The 18,130-nt window shown below is 57.0% G+C and overlaps 2 protein-coding genes across 6 annotated transcripts in view; one reads left to right on the top strand and one right to left on the bottom strand.

The window, feature by feature from the left end:
* Dnah17 (dynein axonemal heavy chain 17) overlaps window positions 1-10,122 on the top strand; it is a 93,836-nt gene extending 83,714 nt beyond the window's left edge. The window contains exons 74-80 of the mRNA XM_027923945.3: window positions 1,815-2,006; window positions 4,322-4,501; window positions 4,777-4,959; window positions 5,777-5,959; window positions 6,314-6,457; window positions 6,916-7,141; window positions 8,345-10,122. Of these exons, the coding sequence (XP_027779746.2) occupies window positions 1,815-2,006; window positions 4,322-4,501; window positions 4,777-4,959; window positions 5,777-5,959; window positions 6,314-6,457; window positions 6,916-7,141; window positions 8,345-8,592 (1,356 nt within the window). The 3' untranslated portion in view covers window positions 8,593-10,122. The remainder of the gene's footprint in view (window positions 1-1,814; window positions 2,007-4,321; window positions 4,502-4,776; window positions 4,960-5,776; window positions 5,960-6,313; window positions 6,458-6,915; window positions 7,142-8,344) is intronic.
* Pgs1 (phosphatidylglycerophosphate synthase 1) overlaps window positions 7,780-18,130 on the bottom strand; it is a 37,535-nt gene continuing 27,184 nt past the window's right edge. For 2 of the 5 annotated variants that reach the window (XM_027923943.2, XM_027924038.2), the window contains exons 8-10: window positions 15,792-15,940; window positions 12,018-12,146; window positions 7,780-8,437 (exon numbers count right to left, since the gene is read on the bottom strand). In XM_027923943.2, coding sequence (XP_027779744.1) covers window positions 12,027-12,146; window positions 15,792-15,940 — 269 coding nt within the window. In that variant the 3' untranslated portion in view covers window positions 7,780-8,437; window positions 12,018-12,026. Of the gene's footprint in view, window positions 8,438-10,929; window positions 11,007-11,970; window positions 12,147-15,791; window positions 15,941-18,130 lie in introns of all 5 variants that reach the window. The other 3 variants (XR_011705113.1, XR_011705112.1, XR_011705114.1) reach the window with 3 other exon arrangements.

Here is an 18,130-nt window from a genome sequence, read left to right as displayed (position 1 = left end):
ACACACACACGTGCACACACGTGCACACGTGCGCATGTGTGTCATGGTGTGCTCCTGGAAGGCTGTGCAAAATTAAAAAGGACCAGGCACCACGGTCACTCGCACCTTCACAGACAGCGGCGCAGCAGAGGCAAGCGTGGGCACAGGGAACGCCTCCTCACGGGGCCCTAGGAGAGGAGGCCAATGGACGGTCAGTCGGTGTCTGGGGGCCCAGCACTTTCCTGACCTCTGCCCTCCAGAGCCAAAGACCAACTGCTAGTGGACTGGTGGAGCTGATGGCTTCAGCACCCTCCCCTCCCCACCTCCTCTGCAGCCTCCCACCACTGTCCACTGGGTTGCTGCTGCAGCCGATCTCTGGAGTCTGTGTCTCCCCTCTACACGTCACGTGCTCTGCCGTGTACTCATCTCCCATCTGTCAGAGGTTTTGAGACCCTGTATTGTCCTGTAACACCTAATGAAGATGGCGTGCCTATGGAGGACACTGTGCCAGAATGGACCACTTCCAAATTTAAGATACTTAGGCTGGGTGCAGTGGTGCACGCCTGTAATCCCAGCAGCTCAGGAGGCTGAGGCAGGAGGATTAAAAATTTGAGGCCAGCCTCAGCAACTTAGCAAGACCCTGTCTCTAAATAAATAAAATGACTGGGAAGTAGCGTAGTGGTAGAGTGCCCCAGGACGCAATTGCCAGTACCAAAATAAACACATAAAGAGTTCTAGAGGACGGGGCTGTGGCTCAGTGGCAGAGCACTTGCCTAGCATGTGTGAGGCACTGAGTTCAATCCTCAGCACCACATATAAATACATGAAAAAAATAAAGGCCCATATGTCTAAAAAATTTTTTTTAAAAAGTTCTATGAAAATATCTGAGCCACCCACTAACAGTTCCCGACCTACAGTTAAAGGAAACAGCATCGTCAAAGTGTAAAGAACCCGGGGAATTGAGAGTCATCTAAGCAGCCGTGGCCGAGTGCCTGGCACGTTGCAGGTGTCGGGATGGGTGATGCGTAGGGCACAACCCGTGTGGCCAGTGAGCAGAGTCGGGCGAGGGGCATGGATGTGCCCCAGAAGTGGGACTCCAGTGTGCTAAGCGCTGCGGAAAGCCCAGGCAGCAGGCCGGAGAGCTGCGGCTGTGAGTGGTGAGGAGCTCAGGGCTGCGATCCAGAAAGTGCTGTGAGCCGCAGCAGCTGGAGCTGCCGGAAACCGGGCTCTGGTCTGCTTTGCCCTAGCACCTCACCTTCACTGTATTGGTCTCAGCATGACACCCTGGGGTGTTGGCACAGGAGGCCCTGACCTGGGGGCCTTCACCTCCCGCCAGCTCGGGCCCCCATACAGAACAGCTAATGCCCCCTGGCAGCCCGTGCGGTCTTCAGGTGAGACACGCTGGGCACGCCTGCTCACAACTAGCCATGCACGTGAGGGTGGTGACAGGAGACGGGGACGCCCAGTTCTGTCACCGTCCAGTGGGACCGCAGGCTCGTGCCTGGTTCATGCTTGGTCAAAACGGTGGTCTGAGTCCGCAGCTTACTTATAGAGAGCAGGGTCAGTTTGACTTGTAATAATCACTTAAAAGCGACAAAAGTGTGTTTCTGAAAGGATGGAGGGAAAGGAGACCCCGCCTGTGCCTTACCAGCTGGGCTGTCCTGAGCTGATGGGCCAACGGCCTTGTCCCCTCCACCCGCGCCCCTCTGCTCCTCGGCAGCCGCAAAGACGGGCTCTGTCCCCACTCGGGGGTGTCTGTATGCAACCATCCCCTTCTGCTTCCTCTTTTGAACAGGGGACACAGACCATGTCATCCTGTCCCCGTCCCCCCCCAGGACACCATGGAGATGTGCACCAAAGAGATCGAGTTCAAGTGCATCCTCTTTGCCCTGTGCTACTTCCATGCTGTGGTGGCCGAGAGGCGCAAGTTTGGTGCCCAGGGCTGGAACCGGTCATACCCCTTCAACAACGGGGACCTCACCATCTCCATCAATGTGCTCTACAATTACCTGGAGGCCAACGCCAAGGTGAGGAGTGCGGTCCCTGTCCTGACTCAGCTGGCCACACGGGCCCTCCACCTGGCCTGCACTGCCCCCTTCCCTTGCTCCCACCTGCCCTTTCTTCTCTGTGTCTTGTGTAAAAGGCATTAAGGGGGCTCCACAAACCAAAGGGAATCTAAAAACATGCTCATCTACCATCACCAACCTCCCACGACACCCCCTCCAGTCGTCCCGCCGTGTGACCATCCTGCTCGCACAGGACACTTCAGATAGCTGCCCCTCCTGCATCGGCCCAGGACCCCGCACCCTAGGCAGCGGGAGGGAGGATGGGCTTGGGCAGGCGGGGCTTTGGCTGTGGGCTGGCTCCCTGTGCTCCTCACTTCCCAGACAGACCCAGGCCCTGGGGGAGGCAGGGACACAAGGCAGCTCCTCAGGAAAGAAGGGGCAACACCTCCTGCTGTCACGACAAATGGGGATAGATAACACAAAGGCAGATGCTCCGGGAACCGGGAACCGTCTCTAGCAGGGAGGACACGGCTCCCTGGGCTCCCATAGCTGGGGAAGGGACAGGGAGACTCCAGCCACAGGTGGATGGGACGGTCCTGGCAGTGTGTTACCCCTCCAAGGTGGGTGTCCACGACAGTCACAGATAAGGAGGTGCGGGGAGATGCCAGGAAGGACCTGCACCACCACAGCTGGGGCAGGTCCCTCTGTGTCCAACGTGTTTTACAGACTTTCCCTAGCCGAGCGTGTCCTCCTCCTGGGCCCCTCCCCAGGAGCAATTATCAGACTGCAGTCTGGCTTTCCTCCCGGGGACCGCCCCCACCCCCGCCCAGGTCCCCAGCCCTCTGTTCCTTCAAGGCACAGGTCACACTGCCTGCCAGGACCACCTGGCAAATGTCATCTGTATCAGGGCTACTCCCCCACCCCCAGGAGGAGGTAGCCCAGTGCTTCCCACCCTGGCCCGAAGGCCTGACTAGCCAGCAGCCTTGTCACGGTGCGACTGCCCTGAACAGGCTGGCTTCCTTGGGATGGGCCTGGCAGAGTGGGAAACAGCCTGCCCGGTGACCAGTCCCACTAGCCCTCCTGCTGTGGGAAAGGACTGTCCCTAAAGGGGGGTGTGCTCCCCACCTCACAGCATAAACAGAAGCTGCTTCCAAAGCAGCTCAGCTCAGCATGAACTCCAGATAATCTGAGAAAGATAATTTTGAAGTCAAAGTGGCCATTTAGAGGGCTGGGTGCAGTGGTGCCCACCGGTAACCCCAGCTACTTGGAAGGCTGAGGCCAGAGATCGCAAGTTAGAGGCCAGCTTCGGCAACTTAGTGAGGCCCCAAGCAACTTAGTGAGAACTTATCTCAAAATAAAACATAAGGGTTGGGGATGTGGCTGAGAATGTGGCTCAGTGCTTCAGCGCCCCTGATTCAATCCCCAGTACCCCCAAAAAAAATTAGGAATGATCTTTTCACTGATTCCATACTGGGGTGATCCTGCTGCTCTTCGTAGAATGGCCGGGAGGAGGTTCTGGGTCACCCAGGGCTCCTGCTGCCCTTCGGTGGCAGCCCCAGCAGCAGGAGCAGGGCTGGGGGGCTGGGCCTTTGCGGGTGGGGGTGCTCGTGTCCAGGCTCTGGAGATAAGGGACACAGCAAGCAGAGGCAGGCAGTGAGCATGGAGGCCCGGGTTAGAGGGCACCTGGCCTGACTAGGGCTGTGTGTGCACACTGCTGGGCCTGGCGTTTGTCCCCAAGGCCCCAGGAGGCCACGGTTTGGTGGGGTGAGTCGTTTGCTCAAAGTTCTCTGTGCTGCCACAAAGCCCTCTGAGGCAAGCGAGGCGACAGCTACTGGACTGATGGACAAAGGAACTGGGGACCAGACGAGCTCTGTGGGGCCCAAGGGAAGGTGCGCCTGAAGTGTTCTGAAGACATGGCTACACTCAGTGGCCCCGGGGGGAGGCCGTGGCCCAGCCGGCCCTCAGCCACACACGGGTCACAGGAGGAACAGGCAGAAGGAACATGTGCCCTGTAGGCCTGCAGCGTCTGGGGCACCAGCAGAGGCGCCCGAGGACATCACTGGGAAGGGAAGTCACAGGTTGGGAGAGCTCAGCCTGAGAAGAGAGGGCATCTCCGAGGTGCTGGCCACTGTGCAGACACCAGGTCCGTGGTGGCGGGGCCAGGGGAAGGCAGCCCTTGGCCTGGCAGCTGAGCGGTCACTGCTGAACTCGAAGGCAAATGGCCTGGGAGGCCAGCCTGGCCAGCAAGCCCAGGAGCATGGCTGACCGCGCAGGCCTACCACCACGTGAGAGGAGGGCGGGCACCTTTCCCTAACGACTGCTCCCCACCACACCAGGTGCCCTGGGACGACCTCCGCTACCTCTTCGGGGAGATCATGTATGGCGGCCACATCACGGATGACTGGGATCGGCGGCTCTGCAGGACCTACCTGGCCGAGTATGTCCGCGGCGAGATGCTGGAGGGAGAGGTGATGCTGGCCCCCGGCTTTCAGATCCCCCCCAACCTGGACTACAAGGTGAGCAGCGGCCTGCACAGAGCCACCGTGGCCAGCAGCTGAGAAGGGTGGCCGTCCAGGCCTGCTTCCAACGTGGCAGTGACTGAGCCAAACCCCAGGCACACAAAACGAGGAAGGGGGTTGGGAGTTCCCTTATGTAGCTGGGAGCCATGCAGGGCCAGGGACCAAGTGAGGACTGGGCAGAGGGCAGGACACGCAGACCCTGGGGCGAGGCAGGGACTCGCTTGGCTTACACAGCTTACCTGGCAGTCTGCTCACACTGTCCCTCTTTGCAGGGCTACCATGAATACATCAATGAGAACCTTCCCCCCGAGAGCCCCTACCTGTACGGCCTGCACCCCAATGCAGAGATCGGCTTTCTGACGGTCACCTCAGAGAAGCTGTTCCGCACTGTCCTGGAAATGCAGCCCAAAGAGACAGACTCGGGAGCAGGCACAGGAGTATCCCGCGAGGAAAAGGCAGGACCCTTTGTCCTTCTCCAGGACCTGGGGCCAGGTCACACAGCACAGTGCAGCCCCAGGTCACAGGAAGTGCCTGGGCCCTTGCTAGCCAGGCACACACTATCCCAGTGGGAGAATGAGAAACCTGGGGTGAGGGTCTGCAAGCTGGCTGGCAGGCCCCCAGAAGCACCTGTGTCAGGCAGGCAGAACCCGGGGGAGTGGCAGGCATGGCTCGGGCAGCACAGCCTGGACACACTCAAGACGGCCACAGACAGACCTCATTGATCGGAAAAGCCCAGAGTACAGCATTGAACAAACTCGGCTTGTCCAGGCTCCCCTGGCCCCTCTCCTGACGGCCCAGCACCACCTACACCTAACTCACTGCAGACCAGCTCAGTACCAGGCTTCACAGTGGACAGACCAAACGTAGAGTGAACACCCTAATCTCTATTACCTACACCCCTGCTTGACCTAACAAGTGACATTAGAAAGCTCCTATGGACAGTGGTGGGCGTTGACCATGCTAAGGGGGTAGGACCAGTATGGTCCCCATGGAGGACAAAGTGACATCTGTGCCCACCAGCACATTCGGGCATATATGGAGGCACCAGGCCACGGGCACCCGATGCACGTGGGCCAGCCATGTGGTGTGCCAGCGGGGCCAGAGCGCTGGAGAGCCTGCCGGCACTGTCGAAGCCTGCGGTGCTGGGGTCCTGGCAGCCCCCCGCTCTTCCCTCTCCTCCGAACGTCTGGGCAGGCTTCCTGCCCCTGAAGCAGCAGGGAAGGGTCTCTCTGGGGTGGAGAGTGCTGGGGGTTAATGGGGGCTGGCTTCCAGGTGAAGGCCGTGCTGGATGACATCCTCGAGAAGATTCCAGAGACGTTCAACATGGCCGAGATCATGGCAAAGGCGGCTGAGAAGACCCCCTACGTGGTGGTTGCCTTTCAAGAGTGTGAAAGGATGAACATCCTGACCAACGAAATGCGCCGCTCACTGAAGGAGCTGAACCTGGGGCTGAAGGTGAGCTGGGGAGGCACCAGGCCCTGGAGGGACTTGGGGCAGGCTGACCAAGAAGGCAGGCTCCCAGCCACAGCCGGGACACTGGCACATCATGGCCTGCCCCCTTCTGCCCTGCTCTGGACCCAGGGTGTTCCAGAAGCCACGGGAACTTACCTTGACTGCTCCTGGCAGAAGGTGCTGGCCTGGGCCCCGTGCAGGCTGTCTCCAGGGGTCCCACAGAGCCAGAGCTGATGGTTCTGGGCACACTGGGGGTGGCCTCCCACTCTTGTGGGCAGGCCTAAGGTGGACCTGAGCACATCTGCCCCAGGCCAAGTGGCAGAGCCTAAACTTCCCTGAACCTGCTGTGTCCCTCAGGGGGAACTGACCATCACCACCGACATGGAAGACCTGTCCACGGCTCTCTTTTACGACACTGTGCCCGACACGTGGGTGGCCCGGGCCTACCCCTCCATGATGGGCCTGGCAGCCTGGTACACGGACTTGCTGCTCCGCATCAGGGTAAGCAGTGCCTGACTCAGATGTGGAGACCAGAATGCCAGGGCTGTGCCACACCCCAGAGCCTTCAGGAGTAGAGCTGTGGTGGCCCTAGAGGCCTCTGGTGGCCGGGCCTCTGCAGGAGCAGGGTGGAAGGGCCAGGCTCAGCCCCTCAGCACCTGACAATGCAGGGGCCTCCCCTTGAGGAGGAAGTCACACCGGTGCGCACCATGAGCGGCAGCCCCCCACCCAGCAAGCACCGAGAGCTCAGGCCTTGCGGTGAGCCTGGTGACAGGCCAGGTCAGCCTTCAGCATCGGCCATTCCCTCCCTGACGCCACTTTTCCCACTAGTCCCCCCTCATTTAAAATGGAACCAGACAGCAAAGCAAGGGGTAGGAAGGCGGCGGGCTCCAGGGCCACTCTCTGGGACACTGACAAGCCCTGGCCCTGCCTGCTCACCCTCAGCCTGTGCTTCCCTGCAGGAACTCGAGGCCTGGACGACGGACTTCGTCCTGCCCACCACCGTGTGGCTGGCTGGATTCTTCAACCCCCAGTCATTCCTCACGGCCATCATGCAGTCCATGGCCAGGAAGAATGAGTGGCCCCTTGACAAGATGTGTTTGTCTGTGGAAGTGACCAAGAAAAACCGGGAGGACATGACTGCTCCCCCCAGAGAGGGCTCCTATGTGTATGGACTCTTCATGGAAGGTAAGGGGGGGGCCCTGTCTACAGCTGCCCACAGGCCATGCCCACTCAGTCTCAGCAGGACAGGCTGTGCAGCTGGGGGCAGCTAGGAGAGCGGTATTCCCAGGATGGGTACCTGAGCTCACAGCCTGGAGCCACGCTGACCACTAGAGTCAGTGGGGTTCTGAGAACCTGAAGAGGGCTGGAGGACACACACACCCGTTGCAGCCAGCTGGCCTGGACGAAGCCAACCCAGCCCCTCCAGCCAGGGCGCAGGGCACAGGGCGGAACTACTGTAGAGCAGTGGGCTCCCAGGCATGCAGGCTGGCCCTCAGCCAGGAGCCCACCTCTGCTGCATTCCTGTCTCAGCCCCCTGCCAGTCTCCAAGCGGCACGGTCAGGACTTCCAAGGGACAGAAGGCCTGCCCACCACCTAGTCTCAGAGCCCTGTGTGTCACACCATCCATGTGGCCAGGAAAAAAGAGGGGGAGAGAGAGTGGAGGCACCCTCTAGAACTGGCCCCCTCATCCCTGAGGCAGGCCACCCACTCTCTGCCAACCCTGCCCACTCCACAACTGCCACCACCCGACCTGTGGTGTCAGGCAAGGCCAGCGGGGGCCCAGGTACCCCATTTCCCACAGCAACCAAGACAAGCACAGCAGCAGCCGTTCCCCACATTTATTTTGGAATTCCAGACAAAGTACAAACATTACTGAATATGATGAGTAGAAATGGCAGCAGTCTGATTAAAGGCAAATAATATTCATATATGCACATAGATGATTATTTATGCTGCATATGGGCACACAGGCTAGACGTGACACACGAGGGAGTCAGGGAACTTGGTGATCTTCAGTTGGAGTTATGATTTCTTGCCACTGAAAGTGAGAAGGCCGACAGACGAGGCTCTGGAAACACCACAAATTTAAATGGATGGAACCCAAGAGCATTAGTGCGGAGCTGTTCCTCAGTGCACAGCGAGATGCCCGGGGCACCACAGCATGCCACCACCACCCACAGTGTCCTCTGTGGACACCTGCACCCCCTGCCCTTGGCACCTGGCCTCAACTCTTCAGGAGTCTCAGGGGCACTGACCTCCTTGCAAAGGGTGGCGGGGTGTGAGGCCAGGCCTCTCCCTGTGGGCCCCTCCCCTCACTGCCAGCACACCAGACAAGACCTGTTCGCTGCACCAGGGCTGCCCTGACCCTCGGCCACGCTGTCCCTGCAGGAGCTCGCTGGGACACCCAGACTGGAGTCATCGCTGAAGCGCGTCTGAAGGAGCTGACGCCGGCCATGCCCGTCATCTTCATCAAAGCCATTCCTGTGGACCGCATGGAGACCAAGAACATATATGAGTGTCCCGTGTACAAGACACGCATCCGTGGCCCCACCTACGTCTGGACCTTTAACCTCAAGACTAAGGAGAAGGCAGCCAAGTGGATCCTGGCGGCGGTGGCGCTGCTCCTGCAGGTGTAACTGGCCACTGGTCCTGCGCCACGGCCCCACCCTGAACCAAGTCAATCAGAAACGCCGCCTTGCAACTGTCACCTGCTCTTTACGGGAAGCATTGGTTATTTTCCTCTTACATAATTGAGGTGCTTTGTGACTGAGTGCACCTGGACTAGCCCGAGGGGAGGCTGGAGGCTGGAGTGTGAGAGGCGTACAGATTAAAAGGCCTGCAGTCATTGGCTGTCTCATCCATTGGGCCCAGCGCCTCAGGCCTGCCAGAGCAGGGTGCAGCTGCGGCAAGGCCCCGGCTCACCACAGCCAAGGGCAAGCACCCTACAGACCAACCCCCGGGGGAGCGAGGGGTTGGAGAGTTGCAAGCAGCCTGGGGCACAGCAGGTGCAGCCTGTGATCTGATGATGTCCACGCACAGCCCCCCCAATAGGTGCGCCATCCTCTCCTTTCCCAAGGACAAGAGGGCCTCCCCACCCTCCACCCCACCCTAGAACCTAGAAGGGCAAACTATTTATTCCACACAGGTGCCACAGGTGCCACTTCTACGTGGCTGGGGTGCTCCCCTCAGCTTTCTAAAAACCACGGGACCTTAACTGTGAGGTTGTGTCCCTGTATGTCCTGAGGGGGGAGGGTCAAAGGTGGGGAGAAAGACACTGTCTCCTGTCCCCCACCCCCGCCGTTCTGCAGGGCCAGTAAGTAGGAGGATGTGCAAAGTCCTCAGGTCCCCTTGTGAGGGTGTGCAAATCCAGGCTGGGGGTGGCTATTTTGGCCTCTACCCAATTCCAAGGCCTAGTGAGGACACCCTAAAAACTCCCCTGAACTAGGAGAGCTAGTCCACAACACACCACCTGTGCTCCAGCCGCCAGCACCCGTCTGCCTCAAGGGAGTGGGCACAGAGGCGGGTGGCACACAGCCCCAGGGAGCCTGCCCAGGCCATAGGCAGCTGCAGGCTAAGTCCACTGAGTCCTCCAGCTGGCAGGAAGTCTGCAGGAGTAAGTAAGGTCCACGGGGCCCTGGGGCCACATCAAGACATCCCAGCAACTCAGCCAGGCTGACTGGGGCAGTGGGGTGCAGATCAGAGAGAAGATGACTACTTAGAAACCTGGAAGCAAGTCAGGGCAAGCAGGTGTAGAGCCTACACGGGTAAGATGGAACCCAGGGGGAGCGTGACAGCGTTAGCAAGCAAGAACTCTAGATAGAAATGGCGCTCCATCTTTTTCACATGCATATTCACCCAAACCATGGGTGAAGAAGTGGTGCAGTGCAGGAAGTCTGACTCAAATCCAGAAGGGAACGCGACCCCTCGGGGCCCAAGGAAGGAAGCAGAGTTGGTGCCAATGACCCTGGCTGTCGGACACCCACCCCTGCTGGCCAGGAGGGGTGACTGCAGCCGTTCATAACCAGGCCGCAGGGACAGAAAGAAGACCGCCAATGGCCTGCCACAGCATCTCATCTCCATTCCCCGGTAATAACCGCAAATGTGAAGTTTTTCCAATTTTGCCTTTAGAGCCTAAAATAAAACAGTAATTTATTCCACATGTGCGTATTGCGGGTAGTTGAGAAAATCCTCTCCAAACTTTCCAAGAGATGATTCACCTTTGGGTTGTCCACAGTGAGGGGAAAGCATGGTTTGGAAGAGAAACCAGGGGCCTCCAGTCTGCCTCTCTGGAGAGCCTGCCCAGTACTCCCATTAGCAGAGACAGAGGGAGCAGGGGCACAGAGGAACTGCTCAGGCCAGGCTGCGCACGGGGGTGGAGAAACCCTAGGAGTGCGAGGGCTGATGGAGAAGGCCTCTCCACACAGAAACCCAGTGCCCCTGCCATTCCTGCGGCTCCTCATCCCCAGGCACTAGTCTGAGGGCCGTGACACAACCCGGGGCAGTGTGGCCAAGGCCCAACTGCTTAAACTACAGCCATCCTTGTAGAAGAGTGGTGCTCGGGCCCTGGAGCCCCACCACACAGCCAGAACCTGGGAAAGATGGTCCTGGTAGCTGCCACCTCTCAGGAGGCCAGCAAGAGTGACTGCTTCCAGAAGCACGAGGCACAGGGAAGTTCTCCAGTCTGGCCCCCTAAAGTCGGGCTGCCACTCCTGGCACCTACAGAAGGCTCATGCTTTGTGCAAGATCCTGACATGCTGAGACTGCACAATAAGTTCTAAAACTGGCTCAAGACAATGGATAGGGTGGACGGACTTCTATAAATACACAGGACAGGTAGATTCAAAATGCCCTGCTTGAGATGACACAAGACGAGAGCTGGCATTATCAACAATCACAAGGTGTACAGCGTACATGGACACTGGGTCAAATAGACAAACAAAACATTAAAATGAGCTGGGTGAGGCGGCACACACCTGTAATCCCAGCAACCCAGGAGGCTGAGGCAGGAGGATTGCAAGTTCAAGGCCAGCCTCAGCAACTCAGCAACATCCTGTCTCAAAAAATAGAAATAAAAAGGGCTGGGATATAGCTAAGTGGTAGAATGTCCCTGGTTCAATCACCAGTACACCTCCACATACACACAAGCAATTAAAATAATGAGGAAAAAACTACAGGATTAAATGCAATTTTTTTTTTTTAGATGAGGTTGTCAAGAGCCAAGGAACTCTACCAACAGAGAAGCATGTGCCACTATACCCCCTCACTCCCCTGTACCCCCAAGCTGAAGTCCTAACCATGCCAACGTGCGGAGGACCCAGGAAACCAACCCCATCTGGGGCCCTCCAGAGTGTGCTCAGGGTCCTGAGGAATCTGGAACACAGAGGGTCACTCCAGAGAGAGCCCACTCTCACGGCAGCCACCCACTCCCTGCCCAACCTCCAGGCATCAGGACAGCCAAGGGGTAGCTAGAGTGAGCCCTAAGGTGCACCTGCCTGTGGGACCCAACAGTGGCTTTCTGGTAGGCAGAGCATGTCTTGACACCTAGAACATCACACCTCCCTAACTGCACGTCACACAGACGTCAGGGAGACGGCAAGGCAGCAGCCCAAGGTCCAGCTCAGCCACCATGTGGTCCTGAGCTCAGCTGGCCAGAGCCCTCCCCACTCCCGGAGGGCTTCGTCCTCCTCCCATAGCTGTGTCCTGCAGGGTCCTGCTCAGCTAAGGGAAGGGAAGGACAGGCTCTGCCTCCCTCTCACCCAGGGCCTCGCACGGCCCTGGCACGGGAAGGCAGAAGGGGACTACACACTGCTGACACAGGTGGCCCAGCACTTGGTGTGACTGGTACCTGATAAGAAGTGAACCAGCTTCCTAATTTAGCATCAGTCTTCAAAAACTTTGATGACAGCTTTCCACAATCCTACAGTAACCTCCACGTGCTTAACCAAGGAAGGGGTGAAAGAGCCCTCAGGGTTCCTTCAAGAGGGTCTCTGGTAGTCGGACCACCCCTGCCCTACCCAAAGCTCTTGGCAACACTGAGCTGAGGCGGTGCGAGAGACAGCACCTGGCGTCCTCAGAAGAAGTTCTTGATCAGTGGAGTCACCATCTTCACCCACAGCTTCACCTGCCGACTGGGCTGCTCAAAGGTGGCAGAGGACACCACACCTGACCGCAAGTAGAGCTGCTCTTGCTCCTAAGGAAGAAGAATAGACAGAAGTAGTTAGAGTCCCCTCCAGCACCAGGTAACACGGCCCTAAGACCAGCCTGGCAAACACTGTGTCAAGGCCAGAAAACACATGTCAGGCCAGAAGTGTGGGGGTGCCCAGCAGTAGGGCAGGGCAGGCCCACCGTGGTGCGGCACAATGCTTGTGGACAAAAGCTACAAAGCCCCATTGCTGACGATGCCAAGACACATCTTTGCACGTCTCCAACTTGGAGTGGAGGAAACACACCTGGTAGGAAAAACACTGTGGAAAGCTGTCTTGCCGTCACCTACGTCCATGACCAAGGGCCAATTAGAATAAGACACACTCCATATTTGTGTGAATACATCAAAACAGACCTACTGTCATGAATGACTAAAAGGAACAGCAAAAAAAAAAACAACAAAAAAAAAACTCACTGTCACTAAATGAATTGGTGTCTATCACAACGACAAGGCCCTGGGCTTGGGCAGCCCAGGGGCAGAGTAAGTGCCTGGCACGCAGTGCAGAGCACCCTCACTCAATTCCAGCACCACCAAGAAAAAAATGCCTTTTACATAAGACACAGTTTTCCTTCCATCGAATTGGTAAAAAAGTCATTTTGTGATGTCATTATCCCGGCTGGCGTGGACTGCTGTGGAAAGGGGCACCGAGTCACCTCTCTGGAAGGCAATCTGGCAACAGGTATCAAGAGCCTTAAACGTTCCACTTGCAAGCTTCTCCCACAACAGCAACTGTGCACCCAGAACCAAGCACTAGGTTGTCTGCACACAGACACTTATCACAGTGCTCCGTGACAGGGAAGACTGGAAACCACTGACACGCCCCAAAGCTCCTTACCAGTACATCCACACGGCAAGACAGCATTCACCACGAGACAAGCACATCCCAGGAAGCTTGATAACAGGGCAGAACACACAGCACACCTGACAGAAGGAGCTGGGTGTGGGGTATATGCCTGGCACTCTTGGGAAACAGGCTCCAGGACCCCACAGACACCAAACCCTGAGCATGCTCATGTCCTTGGCACTAAATGCACAGCCTGCGTGGACACGTCCCATGGGGGACTTCTGAATTCCACCTTACCTGTAGTATTTAAGGTACAGGCGATGTATAAATATTTGCCACACTGTATTGTTTGGGGGAAATCTGCACATGTTCAGTACAGACGGAATTGTTTTCCATCCATTTTGATCCATGGGTGGTTGAATCCTTGAATTCAAAACCTGTGGGTTTGAAGGGCCAGCAGTAATCCTAATTCCTTTTTTAAAAAAAATGTTACGCCTTTCCACGCATACACAGAATGAAAGGGAATGAGGAGCTCTGACCAAAGGCTAGTTTCTTCTAATTTTTCTTTACAAAATGTTTATTACTTTCACGTCTGAAACACGTGCACAGGCTTTGCCTCCGAGTGTGTGGAGGCTCTCTGGAAGGAGAACGTTACTTTCTTAAGCCATGTGCCCTTAGGTGCTGTCCTCTCCTGACTGAGCCGCAAGACCAGGCGGGGGACCAAGCGTCTTATCTAGGAATTCCAGGCTGTGCCTGCGTCCACACCATCCAGAGGCTCCTGTCAGGATGACCAGGCACACAGTCCCACAAATGCAGGGCCACACAAGAGGGACGCTGTGTGAGGGAAGACCAGGTCACCTCGGGTGTCGGCAGCTGCACTTCCTGCTGCTCCCTCTTGGCTGTGCTCGCTGCCCTGGTCATGAAGCACAACCTGAGGCCACGTCCACGCGCGCAGACCCTCAGCTGCTGTTCTACCCCAGCTCCAGGTGTCACAAACATGGGAGCCTAATTCTATGGCCTCCCAATTGCTGCTGCTGAGCTCCAAATCCCTGGTGGGAAGTGCCTGCAGGAGGAGCCAGCTCTGGTCTCAGGGGCGGGTCTGCAACTGCAGCCCTGCATTCTCAGTGAACAGCCAGCCAAGGCTGCGATGAGATTACCAGCACAACTTCCGTGTCCTCAGACTCCACAACAGGGATGGAGAAGGAAGTCAGCTGGCCGGGGTCACAATGCTTTTCGAGGGAGTATTTCTTGGGTCACAAGTGGAAAACTGTTCTCTGAACAAAGCCAGGAAGCTTTCCACTTTTATTGTATGCACTAAGTGAAGGGAGGGACTTCGGATTCTGATAAAGATATCTCCCCATTCCCAGAGCTCCACATGACCTGGCCAGGGCCCTTCCCTGTGTCCCAGCAGAACTACAGCAGCAGCTGCTGAGAGCAAAGACCCCAGCTGCTGGGGCTGCAGGGACTTTCTGGTGTGTGGCTGGCTGCACAGCCCCAGTAGCACTTGGCGCTCGAGGACCAGGCACTGTAGTCCTGGCACAGAGGCAGACCAGCAGAATAATCTAGAAATGCATTTCTGCAATTCACAAGCATAGAATCAATCTCTTACCACCCTCCCACAATCCAAAGCCCCTGAGACTCAGGTTTGGGAAGAAAATATCCCAAATATGTTATTTGAGAAAGCAGCTCCCAACCACAACTGGCCCAGCTTTTCTCAAGATCCAGGATGTGGGTTGAGTTCCCTGACTCAGGAAGTGGGGAACGGTCAGTACCAAGACCCTGGGCATAGGCCTGGGGCACTTACTTCTCAAGTCAACCCAGATTCCCCACACAACTCGTCCCCACCCCAGGCCAAAATCACCAACAACTCTATAGTTGGGCCGTCTGTGCACACAGTTCTCTCTGTCCTAGAGGCCAGAGTCCAGGAGATCCCGGGGATAAGAGCTCCAGTCTGTCTTTCCTATAAGCTGGGATCTGAGGCCAGTGGCTGCCCCCTTACAATGGAATCTCTCAGCTTGTGGGGGCTTCTTCCACAGCTTGCTATGTCTCCCTGCAAGAAGAAAGCTGCTGGATAAATCCAGTGTCCCAGGGCCACCCAGGCCTGCTCTTCCATGGACAGGAGACTGCAGGAGGAGGCCCAGGGAACGAGGCAGCACCCCCTCCCCGTCCAAGAGCTCAGCAGCACTTCCCAACGCTGCAGTGAACGCTGAACGGGTCAGCCCCGGGCTTCCAAAGCCTGGCCTACAGCATGTTTCTGCACACCTGTGACTCAGGAGGGGAAGCTAATGCTGCCCATGGAAAGGCTCACACCCTCAAGAACCCAAAGCACTGCAGGCCGCACCCATATGGGGCCTGTGCTTCCTTTTCAAAAGTCCATCAATATTGTTGTAGGTGACCAAATACTAAAGTCTATGTAAAATCATACGTGAATTCTTGGTTACATTGTTATCTAAAGAGAAAACAAAACACTGCTACCATCTAGAGAAGGCCAAATCCACTGCTGGCCCTTAAAGAGCTGCCCTTGTTCTTCGAAGAGGTAGGCCCTCTGAACAGTATAGGACAAGTCCCCAAGACATGAGTCCATACCGCCCCGCAGCTGCAAGACCAAGGGCCTGATCTTCCAAGGCTTCTCTGACGCAGGTCTCTGAAAGGCCCCACTGCCCTCACTGCAGACCTGGGGGAACTCAAGATGTCTTTCTCAGTCCTAGTCTCACTGCCTCAGCAGACAATGGCAGGAGACAGCTCTTGGAGCAGCCCAGTGAACCTGGGCCAGGCTGGGTACCAGCCGCACCCCCCCCCACCCCCCACCCCCCCGCACACCCAGGAATCCCACTGCTTCAACCAACCTGGTGGAGCTGCTGCTGCAGGGATCGGCTCTCTGTCACGATGGCGATCTGGGCCTCCAGGTCCCGGTGAACTGACCTGTACCCAAAATTAGGAGAGCCAATCAGCGTGAGACAGGGCAGGCTGCTCCCTGCCAGGTACAGCCAGAGGCCTGCAGGGAAAAGGAAATGGGCAGACAGAAAATGAGCATAGAATCTGCCAACATCCACACCACGCACTGTGTCAACCTAAGAGAAAAGCAGCTGGCCAGGCTCTCTGGTCGAGAGGTGGCCAGGAGGTCCACCCCCACACCCTGTGCTGGGGCGCAACAGACACCCCAGCCAATGCTGCTCTGCACTCCCCAACACTCTGTGCTATGGCCTTGGGTCCCACACAGGATGAGCAGCTGGGTTCCTTGGGGGAACCCAGCGAAGCTGGCCTAAAGTTGGCTCTCACAGGCCGCCCACAATTGTGCCCCAGGGAGAGCAGGGCTTCAATCCCAGCTCTGTGAACTGCCTCTGCCATCTCTGGGCCTGCCAAAGTTGCCGGTGAAGCTCAGGCCCGCATGGGCAGCACCTGCTATCCCCAACCCCAGGGCGGGAGGCAAGGGAAGAGGCACGGGAAGCAGCAGGTAAGGAACAGCAACCCTCTGCCTGGGCCAGCCGATTGTGCTGTCACCAAGGAGAGACAAGGCACTGGGTAAGAAAGAACAGGCCTGCCCGAGGACACACAGCCGCCCTTCCTGCCTCCAGACAGGGGACACACAGTCTCCCTTACCCAGCCTCCCTATTTCAAGCTGTTAACACACCAGAAAGCCAGGAAGCCCAGAGGGGCTCCAGGCCAGACCTCTGCTCTCACTGCCAGTGGGGCTTAAGGACTTCCCTTTCGACTGCACTCAGCAAAGTCCATCTGGGCCAACAAAGGAGAGGACATAAGGGCCCTGCAAGTTTCTGTCTCTCTCAGAGAAACACTGGTTCCCATTTTTTGCTAGGAGATGGGTCAAGGATCAGCAGGAAGACTGTGTGTCTGACCATACCCTGGAGACATTTCTGTAAGAAAGGTCGTGGGTTCTCTCAGAATCCTGACCTGTCGTCCAAGACAACCAGGCAGGTCCTCATTCTATAACCTCCCAAATCCCAGGACCTGCTTTCACAATTCAGCCCCCCAAAAACCTACTCCTAACAGAAGATTCCCAAAACCTGACCTCCCAAGGACGTGTGCTGCTCAAAACATCCTCTTCTTCCGGGCAGCATGGATTCAGCATGGCCTCCACACTTTCCTCCTCACCGCACCCTCACTCACACCAGAAAACCCAGCCCAGTGTGTTACCACGTGCTTGTAGGCCCCTGTGGGCAAATGCACGGGATCAACTTCCCACCACGTCTCCTCCACCAATGGGATGCTCTTAAAGGCCTGAGACCTGCATGACCACAGCTGGCAGTCTGTAACACACACCACGTTCCCAAAATAGAAGACCATTTCCTAATTCTCACTCAGAGCAGGAGCATTTCCAAGAACAGCTTGGGTAAGAGGTGACGAGGCCCTGCCGCCTGTTCCTGTAATGGGCTCGTCCCCTCCCTTACAGAGGGCCACATCAAAGCCACTTGCTTGCCCTGTACCCACTTCATCAATGGGGCCTCAGGCTGTGCAGATAATTCAAGAGGCCACAGGCAGGGCAGGCTGTCCCCTCTGTGGGGTCCAAGGGAAGGCTGCTCTCTGCACTGGCCGCTCTTCACATGCACATGCCTTACCCCACGCCAACGCTCCCAGAGCATGGAGTCGGGAGAGATGAGACACAGGGTAGGAACTCCAGCAGCCTCAGCCCCAAGACAAGAGATTCCTCCCACCTGCTGAAGCTAGTCCCTACTCTTCTCATGACAACAGCAGCCTCTTATAAACACTGGGACACCTGTAATCCCAGTGACTCAGGAGGCTGAGGCAGGAAGACCGAAATTCAAGGACAGCCTCAGCAACTTAGCGACACCCTGTTTTAAATAAAATATAAAGGGCTGGGGTACAGCTCAGTGGTAAAGCACTTGCCTAGCATATGTGAGGCCCTGGATTCAATCCCCAGTGCCACAAAAGAAAAGAAAAACTAAAGAGCAAATGGCAAGCCTGGTCCCCACTGGTGAGATCCACTGAGACAGTGATCTATACCCACTGGTGAGATCCACTGAGATAGTGAAAAACACTACCAAGGAGGGACACTGCCCACACTACCAGAGGTGGCACAGGGCACCTGTGTCCCAGGGAGCCCTGCTGGGAAAGCGGTCTCCCTCCATCTGAACTCTTCCAGGAAGGCAAGTTCATCACTGGTCTGCACCCTGAGAACAGCTGGGAAATTTCCAGCGGGTGGGGAAAT

The sequence above is a fragment of the Marmota flaviventris genome, chromosome 17 (genome assembly GCF_047511675.1).
Source record: "Marmota flaviventris isolate mMarFla1 chromosome 17, mMarFla1.hap1, whole genome shotgun sequence".
Taxonomy (NCBI): domain Eukaryota; kingdom Metazoa; phylum Chordata; class Mammalia; order Rodentia; family Sciuridae; genus Marmota; species Marmota flaviventris.
Note: the sequence above shows the minus strand (reverse complement) of the source record. Positions and strands in the feature narration are given on the sequence as shown.